Source organism: Nerophis ophidion, linkage group LG15, assembly GCF_033978795.1.
Source record: "Nerophis ophidion isolate RoL-2023_Sa linkage group LG15, RoL_Noph_v1.0, whole genome shotgun sequence".
NCBI classification, from domain to species: domain Eukaryota; kingdom Metazoa; phylum Chordata; class Actinopteri; order Syngnathiformes; family Syngnathidae; genus Nerophis; species Nerophis ophidion.
In genome coordinates, this window is record NC_084625.1 from 7,576,314 (window position 1) to 7,598,272 (window position 21,959).

The 21,959-nt window shown below is 37.7% G+C and overlaps 1 protein-coding gene across 1 annotated transcript; it reads right to left on the reverse strand.

Annotated features, from left to right (window-relative positions):
• Positions 1-1,575: 1,575 nt before the first annotated feature.
• eif5a (eukaryotic translation initiation factor 5A) lies at positions 1,576-18,381 on the reverse strand. The gene is made up of 5 exons (XM_061921395.1): positions 18,236-18,381; positions 4,890-5,077; positions 3,766-3,870; positions 2,589-2,720; positions 1,576-2,516 (listed from the first exon to the last, which is right to left on the reverse strand). Exons 2-5 carry the CDS (start codon positions 5,055-5,057, stop codon positions 2,451-2,453), a joined length of 471 nt encoding a protein of 156 aa, XP_061777379.1. The 5' UTR covers positions 5,058-5,077; positions 18,236-18,381; the 3' UTR covers positions 1,576-2,450.
• Between the last annotated feature and the right edge of the window lie 3,578 nt (positions 18,382-21,959).

A 21,959-nucleotide genomic window follows, 5' to 3' on the forward strand; every position in this document is an offset into this window, starting at 1 on the left:
AAAACACGAAATATGCAATATTTTCACCCAACAACATTTGTAAGTGGAATATTTTAGATTATATAATAAGTGTAGCTTTAAAAAGGTCAATAAGTCATAACATTGATTTTAATTCATTCTTATTTTTTGAGCAGTGACACTTAAAAAAAAATCACAATATAATTATTGGGGATTCAGAAGGGTCCTACTCATTAAAGTGTTAAAAAATAAATTATAATTATTTTGTTTACTTTTAACACAATAATCTTGAGATGAACTTCAGATCTATCCTTCAATTATGTTTTATTGTTGTTTACGTTTATTTTTTGTATGTTTTAAAACAAAAACGTGTGGCAAACAACATATGCAACATTTTACACAAAAAATATTTCAGAGTGGAATATTTATTGTGATGTAGTTGGAGCCTTGAATAGGTGAATAATTCACAATGACATTGATTTTGATTTTTTTTTTTTTTAAAGAAACAGCCTTCATGGCAGCTTTGTGTTATTAGAATCAAAATTGCAACAATTTCACCTGTTAGCTCTTTTATACCAGTTTATGTTTTGTATTATTTTAATCGTATTTTTAAAATGTGCCGTTGGGCCATTAAAAAATTGCCCACTGGCCGCACTTTGGACACCCCTGGCTTAATGGTTTACAATGATCAATCAAAACTTGGAGAATGATTAAGAGTAAAAAAGCTTTTAAATTGATGTTAAAAAATTTTTAAATTAATTTTGGTAGTCTTTTTTAATGTATTTATTAATATTTGATACGGTGTATTTGCTTGTTTTCTTTGGATGTTATTTTTTTTTAATTAATTTCAGTAGTCCTTTTTCTTTTTTTTAATTTATCATTTATTAATGTTAAATATTCTCTGTATTTGCTTGTTTTCTTTCCTTGTTGAAAGTGCCTTGACTGTTAAGTGAGTTATAAACATATTTTGTTCAATTAAAAAAAATTTAAAGTTCTCTCCAAACATCAGTGCAACATGCACAAACATTTATGATTGTCTGTTATTGCTGTTCTATGTTCTACTCGGGAAAAAATGCTACCCAACACTACTGAGCATCCGCACGCACGAATGAGTCAAACTAAACAATAGCAATTAAAGTAAAAAAAACCTGTTGCTGTACTGTGGTTATTTTTAGCATTATTTTACACATAAGGAAACAAAAAAAAACCGGTATAAACCTTGATTAACCTGAATGGCGACAGGTATAACGTCAAGGATGTTGACAAGCTCATATATGAATAATACAAACTACAAGACTTATTTTGTGCCATTAAAACCTGTCCATTACTTCTTTCTAATCTTCAAACCACCATTTCAAGGACAACCCAAACTCACCATGTGAATCATTAACCTTCCTCCACCCACGTATTAGTCACTAGAACCACAGCTGCTGATGTGTCCATCTGTCAATTGTTTGACTCAGCTGAGGAAAAAATGATTCATCAAAGGAAGTCACTTTGCATTTCAGCATCAAGCTGACCAGAACCCAGGCAGGCAGTAATAAGATACAAGCTCGGTATTTTAAGTCCACTTTGTAGGTATTCAAAACCGACACACAAACACAAAAGCAGAGTTGGTCAATTTGTTATAACGTTTTATTTCAGCCATCTCCAGTCAGGTGACAAAAGGCCTCGAGTGAACAAAAAGTTTGCGCCTGCCACCCTCCCCCAACCAGATTGAGTTCCTCAAACTGAAAGCTCACTGCAAACTGCCTCCCACATTTTTGGAAGCTCACAAAGCTTTTCCACACTTGCAACTCCCTTGAAAATTGAAACAAAACAAAAAAAAAGCACTCGTTTAGTACTGGAAGGATGGCTGCGGGCAGAGGGGCGGGGCCTCATATGCCTCCATGGGTTAAAGGTGAGCGCACGCGGCCCTCATGTCGTTCTGAGGCTAAATCACATGTCTTAGCAGACCGTAAAATAAAAAAACAACACTTGTGTTGGATATTTGTCACGCTGCGGTGGGCCTCACGCCAGTTGCCTGCGCCGACGACGCTTGACTGAGACCAGAGAGCAGGGCCGCGAGAGGGGCATCCAGAACCGGTAGCTACTATCTACAGGGACAACACCCCCATTTAATTTGCTCCTCCCTAAGAAGCTTTAAATCTAATGTTTAAAAATGATAGAAAAGCTGAATCCGTTATGTCAACATTCAGGAATGTGAGCAACACTTTCAAGGCAAAAATAAAGCAGGAATGAGCGGCTGATCATTATTTTTTGAAGTTGTTTTATATAAATTCAATTTTGTTACCAACAAAAAGTGAGTGATCAGGCAGCGAGCTGCACCGAAACATTCCCGACAGCAAATGGAGAAATTAAAAGGAGAGATAATGAAATGAAAACAATGATTGATGTTCGGTGGAGGCCGACGCTTTGGTGACAGAACCAATGAGAATGCAAGAGACTGGTTGTGGGCGGTGCTTGTTGCAGGGGCTGCAAAGTCCATCTCCTTATTTGATGGCCTGGACTTTGGTAGCCACAGCAGACTCCTCCCCCATGGCGGACATCACGGTGACCTGCGGCACACGTGTAACACCTGAGTGGGGTCATGTGACACGACAACACACAAGATGGGCGCCTGCACTCACCACAAACTCTTCACCCTGCTCAAACTTCAACTCGATTTCCTTGCCCAGGTCATTATCTGGAACGCGCAGATCCTCTCTGAGCTCGCCGCTGTCGTTCATCAAGCACATGAAGCCCTCGGTGATGTTGAGCAACTGCGATAGGAAGACCACAACGTTTATAAACCCGTCACATCAGTCTGAGGTAAGGGGCCATCTTTATGGCTTCAAATTTTACAATCCAGCCAAAAAGGTCTGGAACTAAAAGTCTACCCAGCAAGACTCAGATTAGACCAGGAAAACCTGACTCCCCCCTAGAAAAGTTTGATTGTTTGAGCAAATGGTAAGCAACACCAAGTTCCTGGGGGTGCAGATAACTGACAATATAACCCGGTCCCTACACATCAGAGCTCTTGTAATAAGAGCTCAGCAGCACATGCACTTTTTGTGTCGGATGAAAAGAGCACAGCTCCCTCCCCCCATTCTACAGAGGCACTATAGAGAGCCTGCTGACCAACAGCATCTGTCTGGACTGCAGCCTGCAATGCCTCAGACGAAGTCTCTCCAGAGAGTGGTGAGGACGGCGGAAAAGATTATCAGGACTCCTCTTCCTCCTATCCAGGAGAACGCAAAAAGCCGCTGCCTGACCAGGGCTTAGAAAATCTGCAATGACTCCTCCTACCCCCACCAAGGACTGTTTTCACTGCTGGACTCTAGGAAGGGGTTCCGCAGCCACTGAAGCAGAACCTCCAGGTTCTGTAACAGCTTCTTCCCTCAGGCCGTAAGACTCTTGAACGCATCATAATCAAATTATCCCCTCAACTCCCCCCAAAATGGATTAACTCACTGGAATAAAGTAGAAAATATAACATACATCCATAACGTGGACGCATGTGAAAAAGTGCAATATATTTATCTGTACAGTAATCTATTTTATAAATATATTTATTTTATTATATATGCACCTTATTGCTTTTTTTAATCCTGCACTACCATGAGCTTACTGAACGAAATTTTGTTCTTATCTGTGCTGTAAAGTTCAAATTTGAATGACAATAAAGAGGATGTCTAAGTCTAGTCTAAATAAAATTCCGAAAGGGGAGCACGCCTCAAGTGGTGTCGAGTTCCTGGTCTCTTCAGACCCTCAAGTCAGCACCCTGAGGTCACATTTCAGTGCAGAGTGCGTTCCAGAGATGTTTACCTGATAGTCTAGCCGCTTAATGGCTGGGACATCCATGTTGTGGGTGGAGGGACACATGTCTTCGTACTTCTTCTGGGTGAAGATGTCGATGCCAGTCAGGTTAACCTGCACAGTCACAACACACATTAGTTAATTCATCTTAGACCAGGGGTGTCCAAAGTGCGGCCCGAGGGACATTTGCGGCCCACAGGTCATTTTTTAACGGCCCCACGGCACATTGTAAAAATACTACAAAAAAACCCCTAAGTGTTATAAAAGAGCCAACAGGTGAAATGTAACAAGAAAATGTTGCCATGCAGGCCGTTTCTTTCTTTAAAAAATAATAATGAATCAAAATCAATGACATTATGAATCATTGACCTATTCAATGCTCCAATAATGTCACATTAAATATTTCACTTTGAGATATTCTTTGGGGAAATGTGTTTGCTATGTAAAAAAAGTAAGCATTTTTTAAAAATGTGTTTTAAAAAGGGCCTAAAACAAACAAAAAACATAAACAATAACATTTATAATCTGAATTTGATCTGGAGGTTAATGTGTTAAAAGTAAACTGTTTAAATGTATAATTAATTTTTTACACTTTAATGAGTAGGACCTTTTTGAATCCCCAATTGTTGTGTAATTTGTTAAGTGTCATTGCGAAAAAAAAAATAATGAATTAAAATCAATGTTATGAGTTATTGACCTTTTTAAGGCTCCAATTATTATATAATCTCAAATATTCCACTTAAAAATGTTATTGGGTGAAATTATATATTTTGTGTTTTTTTTACAAAAAGAGCATACAAATTAAATGTTTAATAACGTTATATTGACAGATAGACCTAATGTTGATCTAGAGATTTAAACCTTTAATAGTAATACAAATAATACTGAATAATGACACATTTTTTATATTTTTTGGACCACAACTTTTTAGGGTCTCCGGGATCAAGCCTGAGTGGAGGCCCAAATGTATATTTATTGTATTGGTTTTTATCTATAAGAAATATCAAAATGGCCCCCGCTTGCTTTGCTTTTTCAGTGTGCGGCCCTCAGTGGAAAAAGTTTGGACACACCTGTCTGAGACAGCCAAAACAACCCAGAGACCCCTTACCAAGAAGTCCAAGTCGGGGTCTCACCTTAGCGTGTCCGTGCTTGCCGGTCTTGGAGGTGGACATCTCCACAATCTTGCAGGGACGTCCCTTGAGCACCACATAGCCGTTCTTGCGCAGAGCAGAGCACTGCATGGGGTAGGTGGCGGAGGCGCCAGACTCGCCAGACGTGAAGTCAAGATCGGGATCTGACATGATGCGATGCTTCTGGGCTGCTAAAACATTCACATACATGGACTCATTTCAGTTTTGAATCCCATGAGGATAAAAAATTGTGACGTTTGCAAATGAACACGTCTTTTGAGTGAACGATGAAAAGCGTTTTGCGGTTACGAGCCAGTCGCCTGCAGGCCATTTTGTGTTGATCCATAAATGGTAAAACAATGACGGCACATCAAATAATAGCCCAGTTGGGACACACATGTAGGATTTGTTAGGTAGTACAGATGTACACGCCATTTTGAAATTCACTTAAACCTTTATTTCTATATTTCTTCTTGTGATCTACAGAGTTTATACAGTTGGAGGGATTGAATAAGCTTGGCTTCTTCCTACTCCTTTGTTGCAAAGAGCTATAAATTATACGATGCATCAACATGCTGTATGCATGTTGGAAATAAGTTTCAGAATAACTCCAATCAATAGAGGATATGTTGAGATGTTCAAGATTATTCATATGCAAATCTTATAACTGCTACAGTGACTGTAAGAAAGTTACTTCAGAAATAATGAGCCAGTCATTTATAGTCCTTTGAATAAAAACGGCTCGTGAAGACCTGGCTCCTTTCAAAGAGCCACAAATCACATCTCTGTGTGTACATGCACAATGTAGGGGAGGATGTCCAATTAAATATCTTTTTTTGGAAAACCCAATATATTTATGTAATTGTTCACATAAATAAATAAAAAATCTGTCTAATGTGAACACAATCTGACCCGTATGCTTCAATTCTAGTAGGTATCAGTGCTGTCGCATTTGTGGCAATTTTAAGGGTTCTGTGCAATTTAAGTCAGCATTTTCTGAATGGAATTATCGCACAGAGAATATTACAGAGGATGGCAAACAATTTTGCGTTCAATTCGCGGAAGACTTTCTTTGATGTCTGCTCCAAAGAGCGTGTTGGCGAGCAGTCGGAGACGGCAAGTTTGTTGAGTCCCTAAATATTAATTTTGCCTGTTTTATGCTCTTTTTAAAGCGGTATTGTCGGATTAATGCAACCGAAGCTTTCAGACTACAGTCACAATGAATAATATAAAAATACAAAAAACCTAAACAGAATTGCATTGTTCACATAGGCAACAAAAAAGCCGATGAAGGTGAAATATGAGCAAAAAATTTGAAATAATCTGCAGTACGTCCCTGTCATCCGTTTGGATAAAAAAAAAAAAAGAAAAAATAGTTAAGCAAAAAAATGTTTTCCCCATTTGACAATAATAAAAAAAAAACACTCACAGATTGATAGCCAATTGTATGTGTTTTAAACATCGAAAATGGAAATATTAAACTGAAAAAAATATTTTCTATATTTCCCATACAATGTTAAGAAACATGGGTATGGCCATGGTGTCTCTTCAGTATCTTTAGGAGTGACCCAGAACAACAGAAGTAGAAAAGACTAACAGAGACTTGTTTGTCTGCACGATGGAGAGTCAGTAAACCGTTCATGTCTGTGGACATTGACAAAAAGGACACTCTTGACCGCGGAATATTTGTTTAGACGACATCGTTTCTCGTCTTCCGTTTTTCCGGGTCACTTACAGACGAGGATACTGAAGAGAGACACTGCGCATGTGAAATCTACACATTGTCCAAAGCTTAAACAACAAATAGAGAATATATTTTTCCACAGTTTTATTTCCAATTTTCAAATTCATTTTGGATAACGATGCTTTTTGTTTTTATTATCGAACCCCTAAAAAAAAAAAGAAGAAAAAAAAAAGGGGAACATTGATTAATCAAATTATTTTTCTATTCCGAGACAAAAAAACTCATGGCCGCAACATACACGGACCCAGTGTGAACAAGGCCTGTTAGTATGGAGAAAACTTGGCTTGAAAAAAAAAAACTTGCACGATACAAAAAAATAAATTACATTACAGTTGGGTACGGGAAAATCGGCCCCTGACCTACTTATCGCTAGTGCCCGTTCAGAATAAGGCGGTTTGCGTCAATATTCTGTGTAGGGGCGGTATTATTGGACTAATTGAGGATAGAGGTTGATGACGTAGTTCACATTTCCTGGAAGTGCCATAACTTTGAATTTCCCGGGTGTGATTTCTCGGCAGTGCCGTTAATCAACATTCAAAATCTCTAAAATCATACAAAATCACACTTAAAAGTTTGCAACGCTTTACCTTTCGTTAAAGATGTTTTTTTTACACATGTCTTTATTATCCTGGAATGTGAAGTCAATGTAAGCATTCAATCATGTATTTGGTGCTAATTAAAACTGTCCGAGGTCGCCCCCATGAAAATCCAAACATTATCTAACTCCTCTATAGTGAGATATTATACACAACTATTCGTGCTAAACGCTGTTTGAGGTTTTTAAACTATTCATAATTTGTATTCAAAAAACGGTATCCGCTAATTTACCAAGTTCATTTTAAGTGATTTCCGTTGATTGATTGATACTTTTATTAGTAGATTGCACAGTTCAGTACATATTCTGTACAATTGACCACTAAATGCTAACACCCGAATAAGTTTTTCAACTTTTTAAGTCGGGGTCCACGTTAATCAATTCATGGTTGAGTTATTGAACTAATCCAATTACTTTTTATTTCACGAATGAATAACAAATAAGGAAGCTACGTTGTTTTAAACTTGAATTTCCAAAATATAGGTCACACATTTCTCGTCTTAAGGGATGATTCAAGACAAAAAAAAAGCGACTGATTCTTTAAGGTTAAATATCCATTGCTCCCTTAATATTTGGCGTTTCGCAATAATTAAAGTACAACTTGAATGTTTTTTTTTTTTAAGTCTTTACAAATGGTATGAATTGTTTTATGATATTTTGCCTTAGACCGGTTTGGTAAATTTGTGATTCTTCCAATTAGAATTAGATTTCTGCTTTTACTTTGGTGTCAATCGTTCTTGCATGACTTTAGCCCACATTCAAGTACACTTAAAAAGTAACTTTAATATAGAAAACAGCAATTACAGTCCATCCATCCATCCATTTCCTACCGCTCATTCCCTTTTGGGGTCGCTGGTGCCTATCTCAGCTACAATCGGGCGGAAGGCGGAGTACACCCTGGACAAGTCGCCACCTCATCGCAGGGCTAACACTTTTTTTTTTTTTTTTTTTTTAACTTTTTTTACAGTATTTTTTTTTTTAATATCTTGATTGCAGGTGCAGATTCAAATATTTAGAATAAATGTGCAAAAGAATGCAACTTGTCAACATGACTGCATATGTAATGTAACATGTATGTACTAAAGGCTGTTAGTCATTCACCTGTCAGACGTGTTATGGCTTAAACTGTATTGCTTCTCCAAGCGGTGAAGTGGAGCTAAGATTAGACAGTGAACATGTCAAACTTAATTGAAAGTTCATCCTAAAGTAAGATGACATATTACTTGCGTGCGGTCGTCCACACACTTGGAAAAAATAGCCGTACATGACGGCGACGAGCTTGGACTAGAGTAATTTAAGAGGGGGAAAAAAATCCAACTTTTAGCGACAGCGTGGACGCGCCGACGACGTGCCCGTTAGTTCACAGCTTTTTAAAGTGGGATTGAAAACATAATACTGCATGATACTGACAAAGCAGCTCCCCTCCCATCGCACTGCTTTAAATCATATTTCTACATTACTTTTAATTTATCTTAATAGTAAAACAAACTTATAATGTGATAATATAACCATTTCCCTTGTAGATCATTAAAATAATAGTCTTAGTCCATAGGTGTGTGTGTGTTCTTGTATTTCTACCCTACTTGAGACATCAACAAGGAAAAGTACCTTCCATATGAGGACCGGTGAACAAATTAGGACATAAATCATGGTCTCAATATGGGAAAAAATTGCATTTAATAGAGAATGTCCCATTTTCAAAACTGGTGGGTAAAATCTATCAAAATTAGGCTGGTCCTAAAAAAAGGAGGGATTTTTCAAATGGACTGTCGGTTTTAAAAGTGCTCCCTCTCTGGTCAACCTATGAAATAAGTGTGTGTAAAAACATTGAAGCGCTACCCCTCTGGCCAACATTTGTAATAAGTGTGAAAAATTGAAATGCACCCCCTTTGGCCAAAATTAATAAAATAAATATGCATAGAGACATACTGCAATAACTTGAATAATGAAGATTAAAAACCATTTAACCAAAATCACCCCCCCCAAAATAACTAAAAGCTTACCTTGTTTAATATTGGCATAGTATTATATCAGTGGTTCTTAAGACTTAATTTAGAGTTATTTGGACACTAGGAACATTTTCTAAGTAATAAAGACTTTTTAGAGTTATTTGGTTAGGGTTCTAATAAGGCCAAGCCAAATAAGGCATTAATTAGTACTTAATGACTAGTTAAGAGCCAAAGTTACTAATTTGCATGTTAATAAGCAACTAACTAATGGTGAATATGTTCCCTATACTAAAGCGTTACCATGTTTTTTTTTTAGTGCTGCACAAAATGAACCGTGCATGAACATCACCTTGTTCTAACAACAAAACTAAGACAGTGCATAAACTCACAACAAATTACACACCTGCAAATCAATCAGCTGTTGCTGTATCCATAATATGCCAACAGGGAGAAGTTTGTATTTACACGAAGAGTCAGGTGTGTTTTGACCTCAGCCGAACCCCTGAGGTCGACTCACCGAACCCATAGGGTTTGATCGAACCCTGGTTAAGAACCACTGATATATATATTATGAATGTTGTAAATTCAATCTTTATATATCTAGAAAGGGTGTTCCTAAATAGGTAGGCATTTTTCAGAGGTAACAAATACAAGAATGTGTTTGTGTGAGCGAGAAAAAAACGGTCTTCAATGAGTATAACATGTTTCTGGAATGTTGGAGGATTCCAATTAAATTTTCGACAAATTTGAATTGAAATTTGAAACATGTTTTACGAAAGGCTGTTAGTCATTCACCTGTCAGACGTGTTATGGCTTATTGGCTTAAACTGTATTGCTTCTCCAAGCGGCAAAGTGGAGCTAAGATTAGACGGAGTCAACATTTCAAAAGTTATCTGGAAGTTTCTCCCAAATAAAGATGACATATTACTTGCGTACTTTGAATAAAAAGCCACACATGATGCCGACGAGCTTGGTCTAGAGTCATTTAAGAAGGGGCCATTGAGTTTTTCAATCTGGCCCGCCGGACATTCCCAAATAATTGTTTTAGATGATTAAGATAGAAAGTGTAGCTGCAATTATGATGTGCATTGTTTTTTTAAGGACCGGAAGTCTTCTACTATACTAAGTCTTTCAATGCTTGGAATCTGCATCATATACTAGTTACTATGGTCATCCAATTAGTTACTATGGTCATCCAATTAGTTACTATGGTCATTAGGAGATATCTCAGATTGTAGGCGTTTTTTTTTTACTATGCTTCTTGCATTTTGGTTGCGTTTCGGCTAATTGTAAAATATGTTAATATTCAGTATTTTATCGTTCATAGCTAATATTGTAAATCCCACATTCTTTATTTACATGTACATTCTGGTTGTCTCATTCAATAAAAAAAGATTCATATTCCATTCAGTTTTTTTTAAGGCGGTCTGTCATAACTTTTTTAGCTTTCAATCGTTATTGTGAGGTTTTGTATTAGTGTTCCTAAAATTAGATATACCGGTCTCCGGACAAACTTTATCTTTATCTAAATCTGGCCCGAGTAAAATAATTTCCCAGGCCTGGTCCAACATATACATGTGTCTGGAATGTTGGGGGGATTCAAATTAAATTTGACATTTAAATTTGAAACATGTATTTACTAAAGCCTGTTAGTCACTCACCTGTCAAGACGTGTTATGGCTTGTATGAAATAAGTGTGTGTAAAAAGATTGAAGCGCCACCCCCTCTGGCCAACATATGTAATAAGTGTGTAAGAAATTGAAATGTGACCCTGTTGGCCAAAATTAATAAAATAAATATGCATCTAGAGCAGTGATTCTTAGCCAGGGTTCGATCAAACCCTAGAGGTTCGGTGAGTCGGCCTCAGGAGTTCGGCGGAGGTCGAAACACACTCGACTCAAAGTGTAAATATCAGTGTATTAGTGATACGGCAAAAGCTGACTGTTTTGCAGGTTTGTAATTTGTTTCCAGTTTATGCACTGTGTTAGTTTTGTTGTTTGAACAAGGTGATGTTCATGCAGGGTTCATTTTGTGCACCAGTAAAAAACAACAACATGGTAACACTTTTGTACAGGGAACATATTCCCCCAGGGATCAATAAAGTACTTCTATTCTGTTCACCATTAATATAGGTGCTTATTAACATGCAAATTAGTAACATATTAGCTCTTAACTAGTAATTAAGTTCTTAATGCTTTATTCGGCATGGCCTAAACCTCTAACCGTGACCCGAACCCTAACCAAATAAGTCTAAATTAAGTCTTTATTACTTAGAATATGTTCCCCTAGTGTCCAAATAAGTCTAAATTAAGTATGTGTTACTTAGAATATGTTCCCCTGGTGTCCAAATAAAGTCTTTGTTACTTTGAATATGTTCCCCCATACTAAAGTGTTACCAAAAACAGAACTTTGTCTTGAATTAGAAATAAATAAATCAGGGTTCGGTGAATGCGCATATGAAACTGGTGGGGTTTGGTACCTCCAACAAGGTTAAGAGCCACCTATCTAGAGACATACTGCAATAACTTGAAGTAAATAATGAAGATTAAAAACCATTCAACCAAAATCCCTTCCCCCCCAAAAAACTAAAAGCTTATCTTGTTTTATAGTTGCATAGTATGTATATATATATATATATATATATATATATATATAAATATATTATGAATGTTGTAAATTCAATCCTTATATACCGTATCTATGGTCCTAAATAGGTAGGCATTTTTCAGAGGTAACAAATTCAAGAATGTGTGTGTGAATGAGAAAGAACCGGTCTTCAATGAGTCGAACATGTTTCTGGAATGTTGGGAGGATTCCAATCAATTTTGACAAATTTGAAATTTGAAACATGTATTTACTGAAGGCTGTTAGTCATTCACCTGTCAGACGTGTTAAGGCTTATTGGCTTAAACTGTATTGCTTCTCCAAGCGGCGAAGTGGAGCTAAGATTAGACGGAGTCAACATGTCAAAACTTATCTGGAAGTTTCTCCCAAATAAAGACGACATATTACTTGCGTACTTTGAATAAAAAGCCGCACATGACGCCGACAAGCTTGGTCTAGAATCATTTTAGAGGTTTTATCCAGCCCGTGGGATGAGTTTGCTAAGTATAAAAATGAGCCGAAATTTTTGAATGAAATACAATTCTGTTCTAAATCTGTCCACTAGATGTCGTAATAGCAATTCTTTGTATCTTTGTAGATGATGCTACATTTACCATGAATTGATAAATGTGTTGAAAGTTGAAAAACTTATTCGGGTGTTACCATTTAGTGGTCAATTGTACGGAATATGTACTGAACTGTGCAATCTACTAGTAAAAGTTTCAATCAATCAATCAAACATATGTACAAAAAAATAAGTCGAAGAAAATGAGCAAACTACATAAATAACATTCTGTATTTTGATTTTGATAATTTTTTATCTTGAAGGATTGAAAATTAACACCGATGATGAACATTATCACATCCTTTACACACAAAGTATACATAATGACAAAGATATAGTACTATTAACCGCAACATGTAAGTGTAAAAAAAACCCCACCCACAACAAGATTTGTACATTTTCAAATTGTGCTTGTTCTATTTTTATACAAAGAAACCAATCGGAAGTTGTATTTATTTTTAAGTTATCGTGCCGTGATTTTACCAGTCCGGCCTACTTGAGAGTAGATTTTTCTCCATGTGGCCCCCCTTTCTAAAATGAGTTTGACACACCCCTGGTCTAACATATGTTTCTGGAATGTTGGAGGATTCCAATTACGTTTTTGACAAATTTGAAACATGTATTTACTAAAGGCTGTTAGTCATTCACCTGTCAGACGTGTTATGGCTTATTGGCTTAAACTGTATTGCTTCTCCAAGCGGCGAAGTGGAGCTAAGATTAGACGCAGTCAACATGTCAAAACTTATCTGGAAGTTTCTCCCAAATAAAAACGACATATTACTTGCGTACTTTGAATAAAAAGCCGCACATGACGCCGACGAGCTTGGTCTAGAGTCATTTAAGAGGGGGCCATTGAGTTTTTCAATCTGGCCCGCCGGACATTCCCCAATAATTGTTTTAGATCTTTAAGATGGAAAGTGTAGCTGCAATTATGATGTGCAATGATGTTTTTTTAATGACCGGAAGTCTTCTACTATACTAAGTCTTTCAATGCTTGGAATCCGCATCATATACTAGTTACTATGGTCATCAAATTAGTTACTATGGTCACTATTAGATCTCAGATTGTAGGTGGGTTTTTTTTTTTTTTACTATGCTTGTAGCATTTTAGTTGCCTTTCGGCTGATTGTAAAATATGTTAATATTCAGTATTTTATCGTTCATAGCTAATATTGTAAATCCCACATTCTTTATTTACATGTAATTTCTGGGTGTCTCATTCAGTAAAAAAAGATTCCAATTCCATTCCGTTTTTTAAGGCGGTCTGTCATAACTTTTTCAGCTTTCAATCGTTATTGTGAGGTTTTGTATTAGTGTTCCTAAAATAGACATACCAGCCCCCAGACACACTTTTTTAATCTAAATCTGGCCCCCCAAGTAAAACAATTGCCCAGGCCTGGTCTAATATTTACATGTTTCTGGAATGTTGGGGGATTCCAATTAAATTTGACAAATTTGAATTGAATAATGTAACATATATTTACTAAAGGCTGTTAGTCATTCACCTGTCAGACGTGTTATGGCTTATTGGCTTAAACTGTATTGCTTCTCCAAGCGGCGAAGTGGAGCTAAGATTAGACGGAGTCAACATGTCAAAACTTATCTGGAAGTTTCTCCCAAATAAAAACGACATATTACTTGCGTACTTTGAATAAAAAGCCGCACATGACGCCGACGAGCATGGTCTAGAGTCATTTAAGAGGGGGCCATTGAGTTTTTCAATCTGGCCCGCCGGACATTCCCAAATAATTGTTTTAGATCTTTAAGACGGAAAGTGTAGCTGCAATTATGATGTGCACTGATGTTTTTTTAATGACTGGAAGTCTTCTACTATATTAAGTCTTTCAATGCTTGGAATCCGCATCATATAGTAGTTACTATGGTCATCCAATTAGTTACCATGGTCACTATGAGATATCTCAGATTGTAGGTGTTTTTTTTTTTTTTTTACTATGCTTGTAGCATTTTGGTTGCCTTTTGGTTGATTGTAAAATACGTTGTCAATATTCAGTGTTTTATCGTTCATAGCTAATATTGTAAATCCCACATTCTTTCTTTACATGTAATTTCTGGGTGTTTCATTCAATAAAAAAAGATTCAAATTTTTAAGGCATTCTGTCATAAGTTTTTTAGTTTTCAATCATTATTGTGAGGTTTTGTATTAGTGTTCCTAAAAATAGATATACTGGCCCCTAGACACACTTGTTTTATCTAAATCTGGCCCCCCGAGTAAAAAAAATTCCCAGGCCTGGTCTAACATTTACATGTTTCTGGAATGTTGGGGGATTCCAATTAAATTTGACAAATTTGAATTGAATAATGTAACATATTTCCTAAAGGCTGTTAGTCATTCACCTGTCAGACGTGTTATGGCTTATTGGCTTAAACTGTATTGCTTCTCCAAGCAGCGAAGTGGAGCTAAGATTAGCCGGAGCGAACATGTCAAAACTTATCTGGAGGTTTCTTCCAAATAAAGACATATTACTTGCGTACTTTGAATAAAAAGCCGCACATGACGCCGACGAGCATGGTCTAGAGTCATTTAAGAGGGGGCCATTGAGTTTTTCAATCTGGCCCGCCGGACATTCCCAAATAATTGTTTTAGATCTTTAAGATGGGAAGTGTAGCTGCAATTATGATGTGCATTGATGTTTTTTTAATGACCGGAAGTCTTCTACTATACTAAGTCTTTCAATGCTTGGAATCTGCATCATATAGTAGTTACTATGGTCATCCAATTAGTTACTATGGTCATCCAATTAGTTACTATGGTCACTATTAGATATCTCAGATTGTAGGTGTTTTTTTTTTTTTTTTACTATGCTTGTAGCATTTTAGTTGCCTTTTGGTTGATTGTAAAATACGTTGTCAATATTCAGTATTTTATCGTTCATAGCTAATATTGTAAATCCCACATTATTTACATGTAATTTCTGGGTGTCTCATTCAGTAAAAAAAGATTCCAATTCCATTCCGTTTTTTAAGGCGGTCTGTCATAACTTTTTCAGCTTTCAATCGTTATTGTGAGGTTTTGTATTAGTGTTCCTAAAAATAGATATACTGGCCCCTAGACACACTTGTTTTATCTAAATCTGGCCCCCCAAGTAAAAAAATTTCCCAGGCCTGGTCTAACATATACATGTTTCTGGAATGTTGGGGGATTCCAATTAAATTTGAATTGAATAATGTAACATATATTTACAAAAGGCTGTTAGTCATTCACCTGTCAGACGTGTTATGGCTTATTGGCTTAAACTGTATTGCTTCTCCAAGCGGCGAAGTGGAGCTAAGATTAGACGGAGTCAATATGTCAAAACTTATACTTTGAATAGAAAGCCGCACATGACGCCGACGAGCATGGTCTAGAGTCATTTAAGAGGGGGCCATTGAGTTTTTCAATCTGGCCCGCCGGACATTCCCAAATAATTGTTTTAGATCTTTAAGATGGAAAGTGTAGCTGCAATTATGATGTGCATTGATGTTTTTTTAATGACCGGAAGTCTTCTACTATACTAAGTCTTTCAATGCTTGGAATCTGCATCATATACTAGTTACTATGGTCATCCAATTAGTTACTATGGTCACTATTAGATACCGAAGATTGTAGGTGTTTTTTTTTTTTACTATGCTTGTTGCATTTTGGTTGCGTTTCGGTTTATCATAAAATATGTTGTCAATATTCAGTGTTTTATCGTTCATAGCTAATACTGTAAATCCCACATTCTTTATTTACATGTAATTTCTGGGTGTCTCATTCCGCAAAAAAAGATTCCAAATCCGTTCTGTTTTTTAAGGTGGTCTGTCATAACTTTTTCAGCTTTCAATCGTTATTGTGAGGTTTTGTATTAGTGTTCCTAAAATAGATATACCAGCCCCCAGACACACTTTTTTAAATCTAAATCTGGCCCCCCAAGTAAAATAATTGCCCAGGCCTGGTCTAACATTTACATGTTTCTGGAATGTTGGGGGATTCCAATTAAATCTGACAAATTTGAATTGAATAATGTAACATATATTTACTAAAGGCTGTTAGTCATTCACCTGTCAGACGTGTTATGGCTTATTGGCTTAAACTGTATTGCTTCTCCAAGCGGCGAAGTGGAGCTAAGACTAGACGGAGTCAACATGTCAAAACTTATCTGGAAGTTTCTCCCAAATAAAAACGACATATTACTTGCGTACTTTGAATAAAAAGCCGCACATGACGCCGACGAGCTTGGTCTAGAGTCATTTAAGAGGGGGCCATTGAGTTTTTCAATCTGGCCCGCCAGACATTCCCCAATAATTGTTTTAGATCTTTAAGACGGAAAGTGTAGCTGCAATTATGATGTGCATTGATGTTTTTTTAATGACCGGAAGTCTTCAAATATACTAAGTCTTTCAATGCTTGGAATCCGCATCATATACTAGTTACTATGGTCATCCAATTAGTTACTATGGTCACTATTAGATATCTCAGATTGTAGGTGGGTTTTTTTTTTTTCCCACTATGCTTGTAGCATTTTAGTTGCCTTTCGGCTGATTGTAAAATATGTTAATATTCAGTATTTTATCGTTCATAGCTAATATTGTAAATCCCACATTATTTACATGTCATTTCTGGGTGTCTCATTCAGTAAAAAAAGATTCCAATTCCATTCCGTTTTTTAAGGCGGTCTGTCATAACTTTTTCAGCTTTCAATCGTTATTGTGAGGTTTTGTATTCGTGTTCCTAAAATAGACATACCAGCCCCCAGACACACTTTTTTAATCTAAATCTGGCCCCCCAAGTAAAATAATTGCCCAGGCCTGGTCTAATATTTACATGTTTCTGGAATGTTGGGGGATTCCAATTAAATCTGACAAATTTGAATTGAATAATGTAACATATATTTACTAAAGGCTGTTAGTCATTCACCTGTCAGACGTGTTATGGCTTATTGGCTTAAACTGTATTGCTTCTCCAAGCGGCGAAGTGGAGCTAAGATTAGACGGAGTCAACATGTCAAAACTTATCTGGAAGTTTCTCCCAAATAAAAACGACATATTACTTGCGTACTTTGAATAAAAAGCCGCGCATGACGCCGACGAGCTTGGTCTAGAGTCATTTTGAAAAAATCCAACTTTTAGCGACACAAACGTGGACGCGCTGACGTCATGCACGCGTCAGCACGAGGCTTGGCCGCTCGCTTATTTTAGTCCCCAAAACACATTTGAATAAAGACTAAAATAAAGTTGTACGTGTCGGCACAAAAAAGGGGAGATTAGACACTTGACAATGCGAAGTTTAAACTTGCTGCCACGGCAGTTTGATTAGCATATGCTACTTGACGCTAGCTGGCCTTTAATGCGTCCTATTGTCGCGCTGCTTTAAATACTTTGACACGGTTCTTAGACATTTATACACACATTAAGAGTGTTTGGAAGGAGATTCGAGTAAAAAGTGAGCTAAATTAAAAGAGTTCCGCTCATATTTAGCGGCGCGAGCTAACATGCGCGCAGTAGCTAGCCGCCTTAGATCTTCCATTCCTATTAACGTGATTAGACAAAAAAAACAAAAACCGAGCTGGGCCACAACCGTGACGTTGTTAACCGGCGAATAAAAGCGAGTGCTTTTCGTACGGGGGACGCGGCCACGTTAGAGGCGAGGACGGCCGTGTTCGCGGCGGCGATGACAAGCGACTTGTAGCGCGGGCGCCGCTAGAAAGGCCGCGTGCATGTTTCCATGAAGCCCGCCAGCGTGCACACGGCCACAACGCACGCCAACACGGACTAACATAGCCGACTAAAAGCCGTCGCGCCGGCCGCGGGGTTAAGTTAAGCATCCCGCCGTCCGCTACGGTCTCCGCTAAAGACCGTTATTTTCCCCTCTTTTCTCCCCCTGGGCAGAAACACGCGCCATGCCATACTTACCTTCCGAGAAAAAAAGAGGATCGAATGTGCGCAGGCGCGGTCAACTCACTGCAGCATCCGTAGAGGAAGCGGGGAGGGGAGGGGCTGTTTATGTGTTCCGCTGGTGGCATTGCGAGCCCGGGATGCCAGGTGGTAGGACGGACATGGCAACCCGTCAGATAGAAGCGCTCAAACAACACCAAAAAAAAGAAAAAAAATCACATTCTGGAGCAGGGGTCACCAACCTTTTTGAAACCAATATCTATTTCTTGGGTACTGATTAATGAATTGATTAACGTGGACCCCGACTTAAACAAGTTGAAAAACTTATTGGGGTGTTACCATTTAGTGGTCAATTGTACGGAATATGTACTGTACTGTGCAATCTACTAATAAAAGTATCAATCAATCAATCAAAGGCTACCAGTTTGATACACACTTTAATAAATTGCCAGATATAGCAAATTTGCTCAATTTACCTTTAAAGGCCGACTGAAATGAGATTTTCTTATTTAAACGGGGATAGCAGGTCCATTCTATGTGTCAATCAATCAATCAATGTTTACTTATATAACCCTAAATCACTAGTGAAACGGCCTTCTTTCATCTCCGTAATATCGCTAAAATTCGCTCCATTCTGTCCACTAAAGACGCCGAGATCATTATCCATGCGTTTGTTACGTCTCGCCTTGACTACTGTAACGTATTATTTTCGGGTCTCCCCATGTCTAGCATTAAAAGATTACAGTTGGTACAAAATGCGGCTGCTAGACTTTTGACAAGAACAAGAAAGTTTGATCACATTACGCCTGTACTGGCTCACCTGCACTGGCTTCCTGTGCACTTAAGATGTGACTTTAAGGTTTTACTACTTACGTATAAAATACTACACGGTCTAGCTCCATCCTATCTTGCCGATTGTATTGTACCATATGTCCCGGCAAGAAATCTGCGTTCAAAGGACTCCGGCTTATTAGTGAGTCCCAAAGCCCAAAAAAAGTCTGCGGGCTATAGAGCGTTTTCATTTTGGGCTCCAGTACTCTGGAATGCCCTCCCGGTAACAGTTCGAGATGCCACCTCAGTAGAAGCATTTAAGTCTCACCTTAAAACTCATTTGTATACTCTAGCCTTTAAATAGACTCCCTTTTTAGATCAGTTGATCTGCCATTTATTTTCTTTTTCTTCTATGTCCCACTCTCCCTTGTTTATAATGTGAGCCACCAGCACCTAGAGCGATTCGAACCGAGAAAAGGACGATTTCCCCGTTAATTTGAGCGAGGAGGAAAGATTTGTGGATGAGGACGTTTAGAGTGAAGGACTAGGAAAAAAAAAATACGAGGTCAGTGGGAGCGATTCAGATGTTATCAGACACATTTACTAGAATAATTCTGGAAAATCCCTTATCTGCTTATTGTGTTACTAATGTTTTAGTGAGATTATAAAGTCATACCTGAAAGTCGGAGGGGTGTGGTGACCGCCAGTGTCTCTGAGGGACGCCATGGAGGAGCCAAGAAAGTCGCAGCTGCCTCTTGGACAGCTGCAGAAAGAACGACACAAGCTCCGCTTATGTTTACGGTAAGAGCCGACTTATTACCACAATTTTCTCACCGAAACCTGCCGGTTGACATGTGGTAGAGAACCATGTTCGCTTGACCGCTCTGTTCTATATTAAAGCTTCACAACAAACAAAGAAACACCGGCTGTGTTTGTGTTGCTAAAGGCAGCTGCAATACACTGCTTTCCACCAACAGCATTCTTATATATAGTCTCTATTATTAATTGAACACATTGCAAAAGATTCAGCAACACAGATGTCCAGAATACTGATAAAAACAGACTACTTTTAGCAGTGGTGGGAGAACATGTCCGCTACCACCAGTGACGTCATCATTCCGCGACGTTTTCAACAGGATACTTCGCGGGAAATTTAAAATTGCAATTTAGTAAACTAAAAAGGCCGTATTGGCATGTGTTGCAATGTTAATATTTCATCATTGATATATAAACTATCAGACTGCGTGGTCGCTAGTAGTGGCTTTCAGTAGGCCTTTAATCATTTTCTGTTACATTTCACCCCTTCCCACTCTCCAACGCTACTATAATTAGTACTATTTGTCTAAAACAGTGGTTCTCAACCTTTTTTCAGTGATATACCCCCTGTGAACATTTTTTTAACTCAAGAACCCCCTAATCAGAACAAAGCATTTTTGGTTGAAAAAAAGAGATAAAGAAGTAAAATACAGCACTATGTCATCAGTTTCTGATTTATTAAATTGTATAACAGTGCAAAATATTGCTCATTTGTAGTGGTCTTTCTTGAACTATTTGGATAAAAAAGATATAAAAATAACCAAAAACTTGTTGAAAAATAAACAAGTGACTTAATTATAAATAAAGATTTCTACACATAGAAGTAATCATCAACTTAAAGTGCCCTCTTTGGGGATTGTAATAGAGATCCATCTGGATTCATCAACTTCATTCTAAACATTTCTTCACAAAAAAATAAATCTTTAACATCAATATTTATGGAACATGTCCACAAAAATCTAGCTGTCAACACTTGTATTTTCTTTCTCCACAGTTTATGAACTTACATTCATATTTTGTTGAAGTATTATTCAATAAATACATTTATAAAGGATTTTTGAATTGTTGCTATTTTTAAAACATTAAAAAAAAAATCTCACGTACCCCTTGGCATACCTTCAAGTACCCCCATTTGAGAACCACATGTCTAAGAAATGGTTATAAGTACACTTCTGCAAAGCAGTGTATCCTCATTAATGTGAAAGAAAACAACAAATAAATATAGCTCAACCTACAACACAGAATACCATTATTACATTGTTTTAGTCTGTAAGACAGGGGTGGCCATTACGTCGATCGCGAGCTACCAGTCGACCGCGGGGGGTGTGTCAGTCGATCTCCAGCCAGGCTTTTAAAAAAAATAGACCTAAAAATTAGTGATCATCAATCTTCACCAAGACGTCACTTAAATGACATTCACGGTACCGGAGGGTCTTGTGAGATGACGCTGGCTGCTGCAAGATCATTATTATTAAAATATGACCGAGAGGAAGGCGAGAAACACTTTTTTTTTCAACAGACTCTCGCGCCGTACCTTCCGTCAAAACTCTAAAGGCCAACTGCACATTTCCTATCTTCAAAATAAAAGCCCTACTTCATGCTGCCTGCGCTAACTAAATACAGAGTCTCGGAAAACTGGCGTGCACAAGTGATCCCTCAGAAAGCTGGCGTGCACATCACTTGTGCACGCCAGCTTTCCGAGACTCTTATTTTGTTAGCGCAGGCAGCATGAAGCAGGGCTTTTATTGTGAAGATAGGAAATGTGCAGTCGGCCTTTAGAGTTTTGACGGAAGGGACGGCGCGAAAGTCTGTTGAAATAAAAAGTGTTTCTCGCCTTCCTCTCTGTCATTTTTTCATAATAATGAACTGGCAGCAGCCAGCGTCATCTCACAAGACCCTCGGGTGCCGTGAATGTCAATCAAGCAAGCTACGGAATTTGCCGCCAATGTTTTTCTTGTAAAGTGTATGGAAGCTGGATGAATGAGATGCCAAAAACCAACCACTTTCATGTGGTATTGTACAGAAAGGACAACTTTTTTTCTCCTCCATTTGAAAATGTGGGCGTTATCATCATTACTGTCTGATTCCAATCAATGCAAGTCATCAGAATCAGGTAATACACCAACTTATATTCTTGTCTTCGTGAAAGAAAGAC

What these genes read in the sequence shown, in the direction of transcription:
- eif5a (XM_061921395.1), bottom strand. Translation starts at nt 5,057, where the DNA reads ATGTCAGATCCCGATCTTGACTTCACGTCTGGCGAGTCTGGCGCCTCC. An exon ending in GCAAGCACGGACACGCTAAG is followed by an intron (nt 3,871 to 4,889) that starts GTGAGACCCCGA and finishes GTGACTGTGCAG; the next exon opens with GTTAACCTGACTGGCATCGA. An exon ending in TTAAGCGGCTAGACTATCAG is followed by an intron (nt 2,721 to 3,765) that starts GTAAACATCTCT and finishes TTCCTATCGCAG; the next exon opens with TTGCTCAACATCACCGAGGG.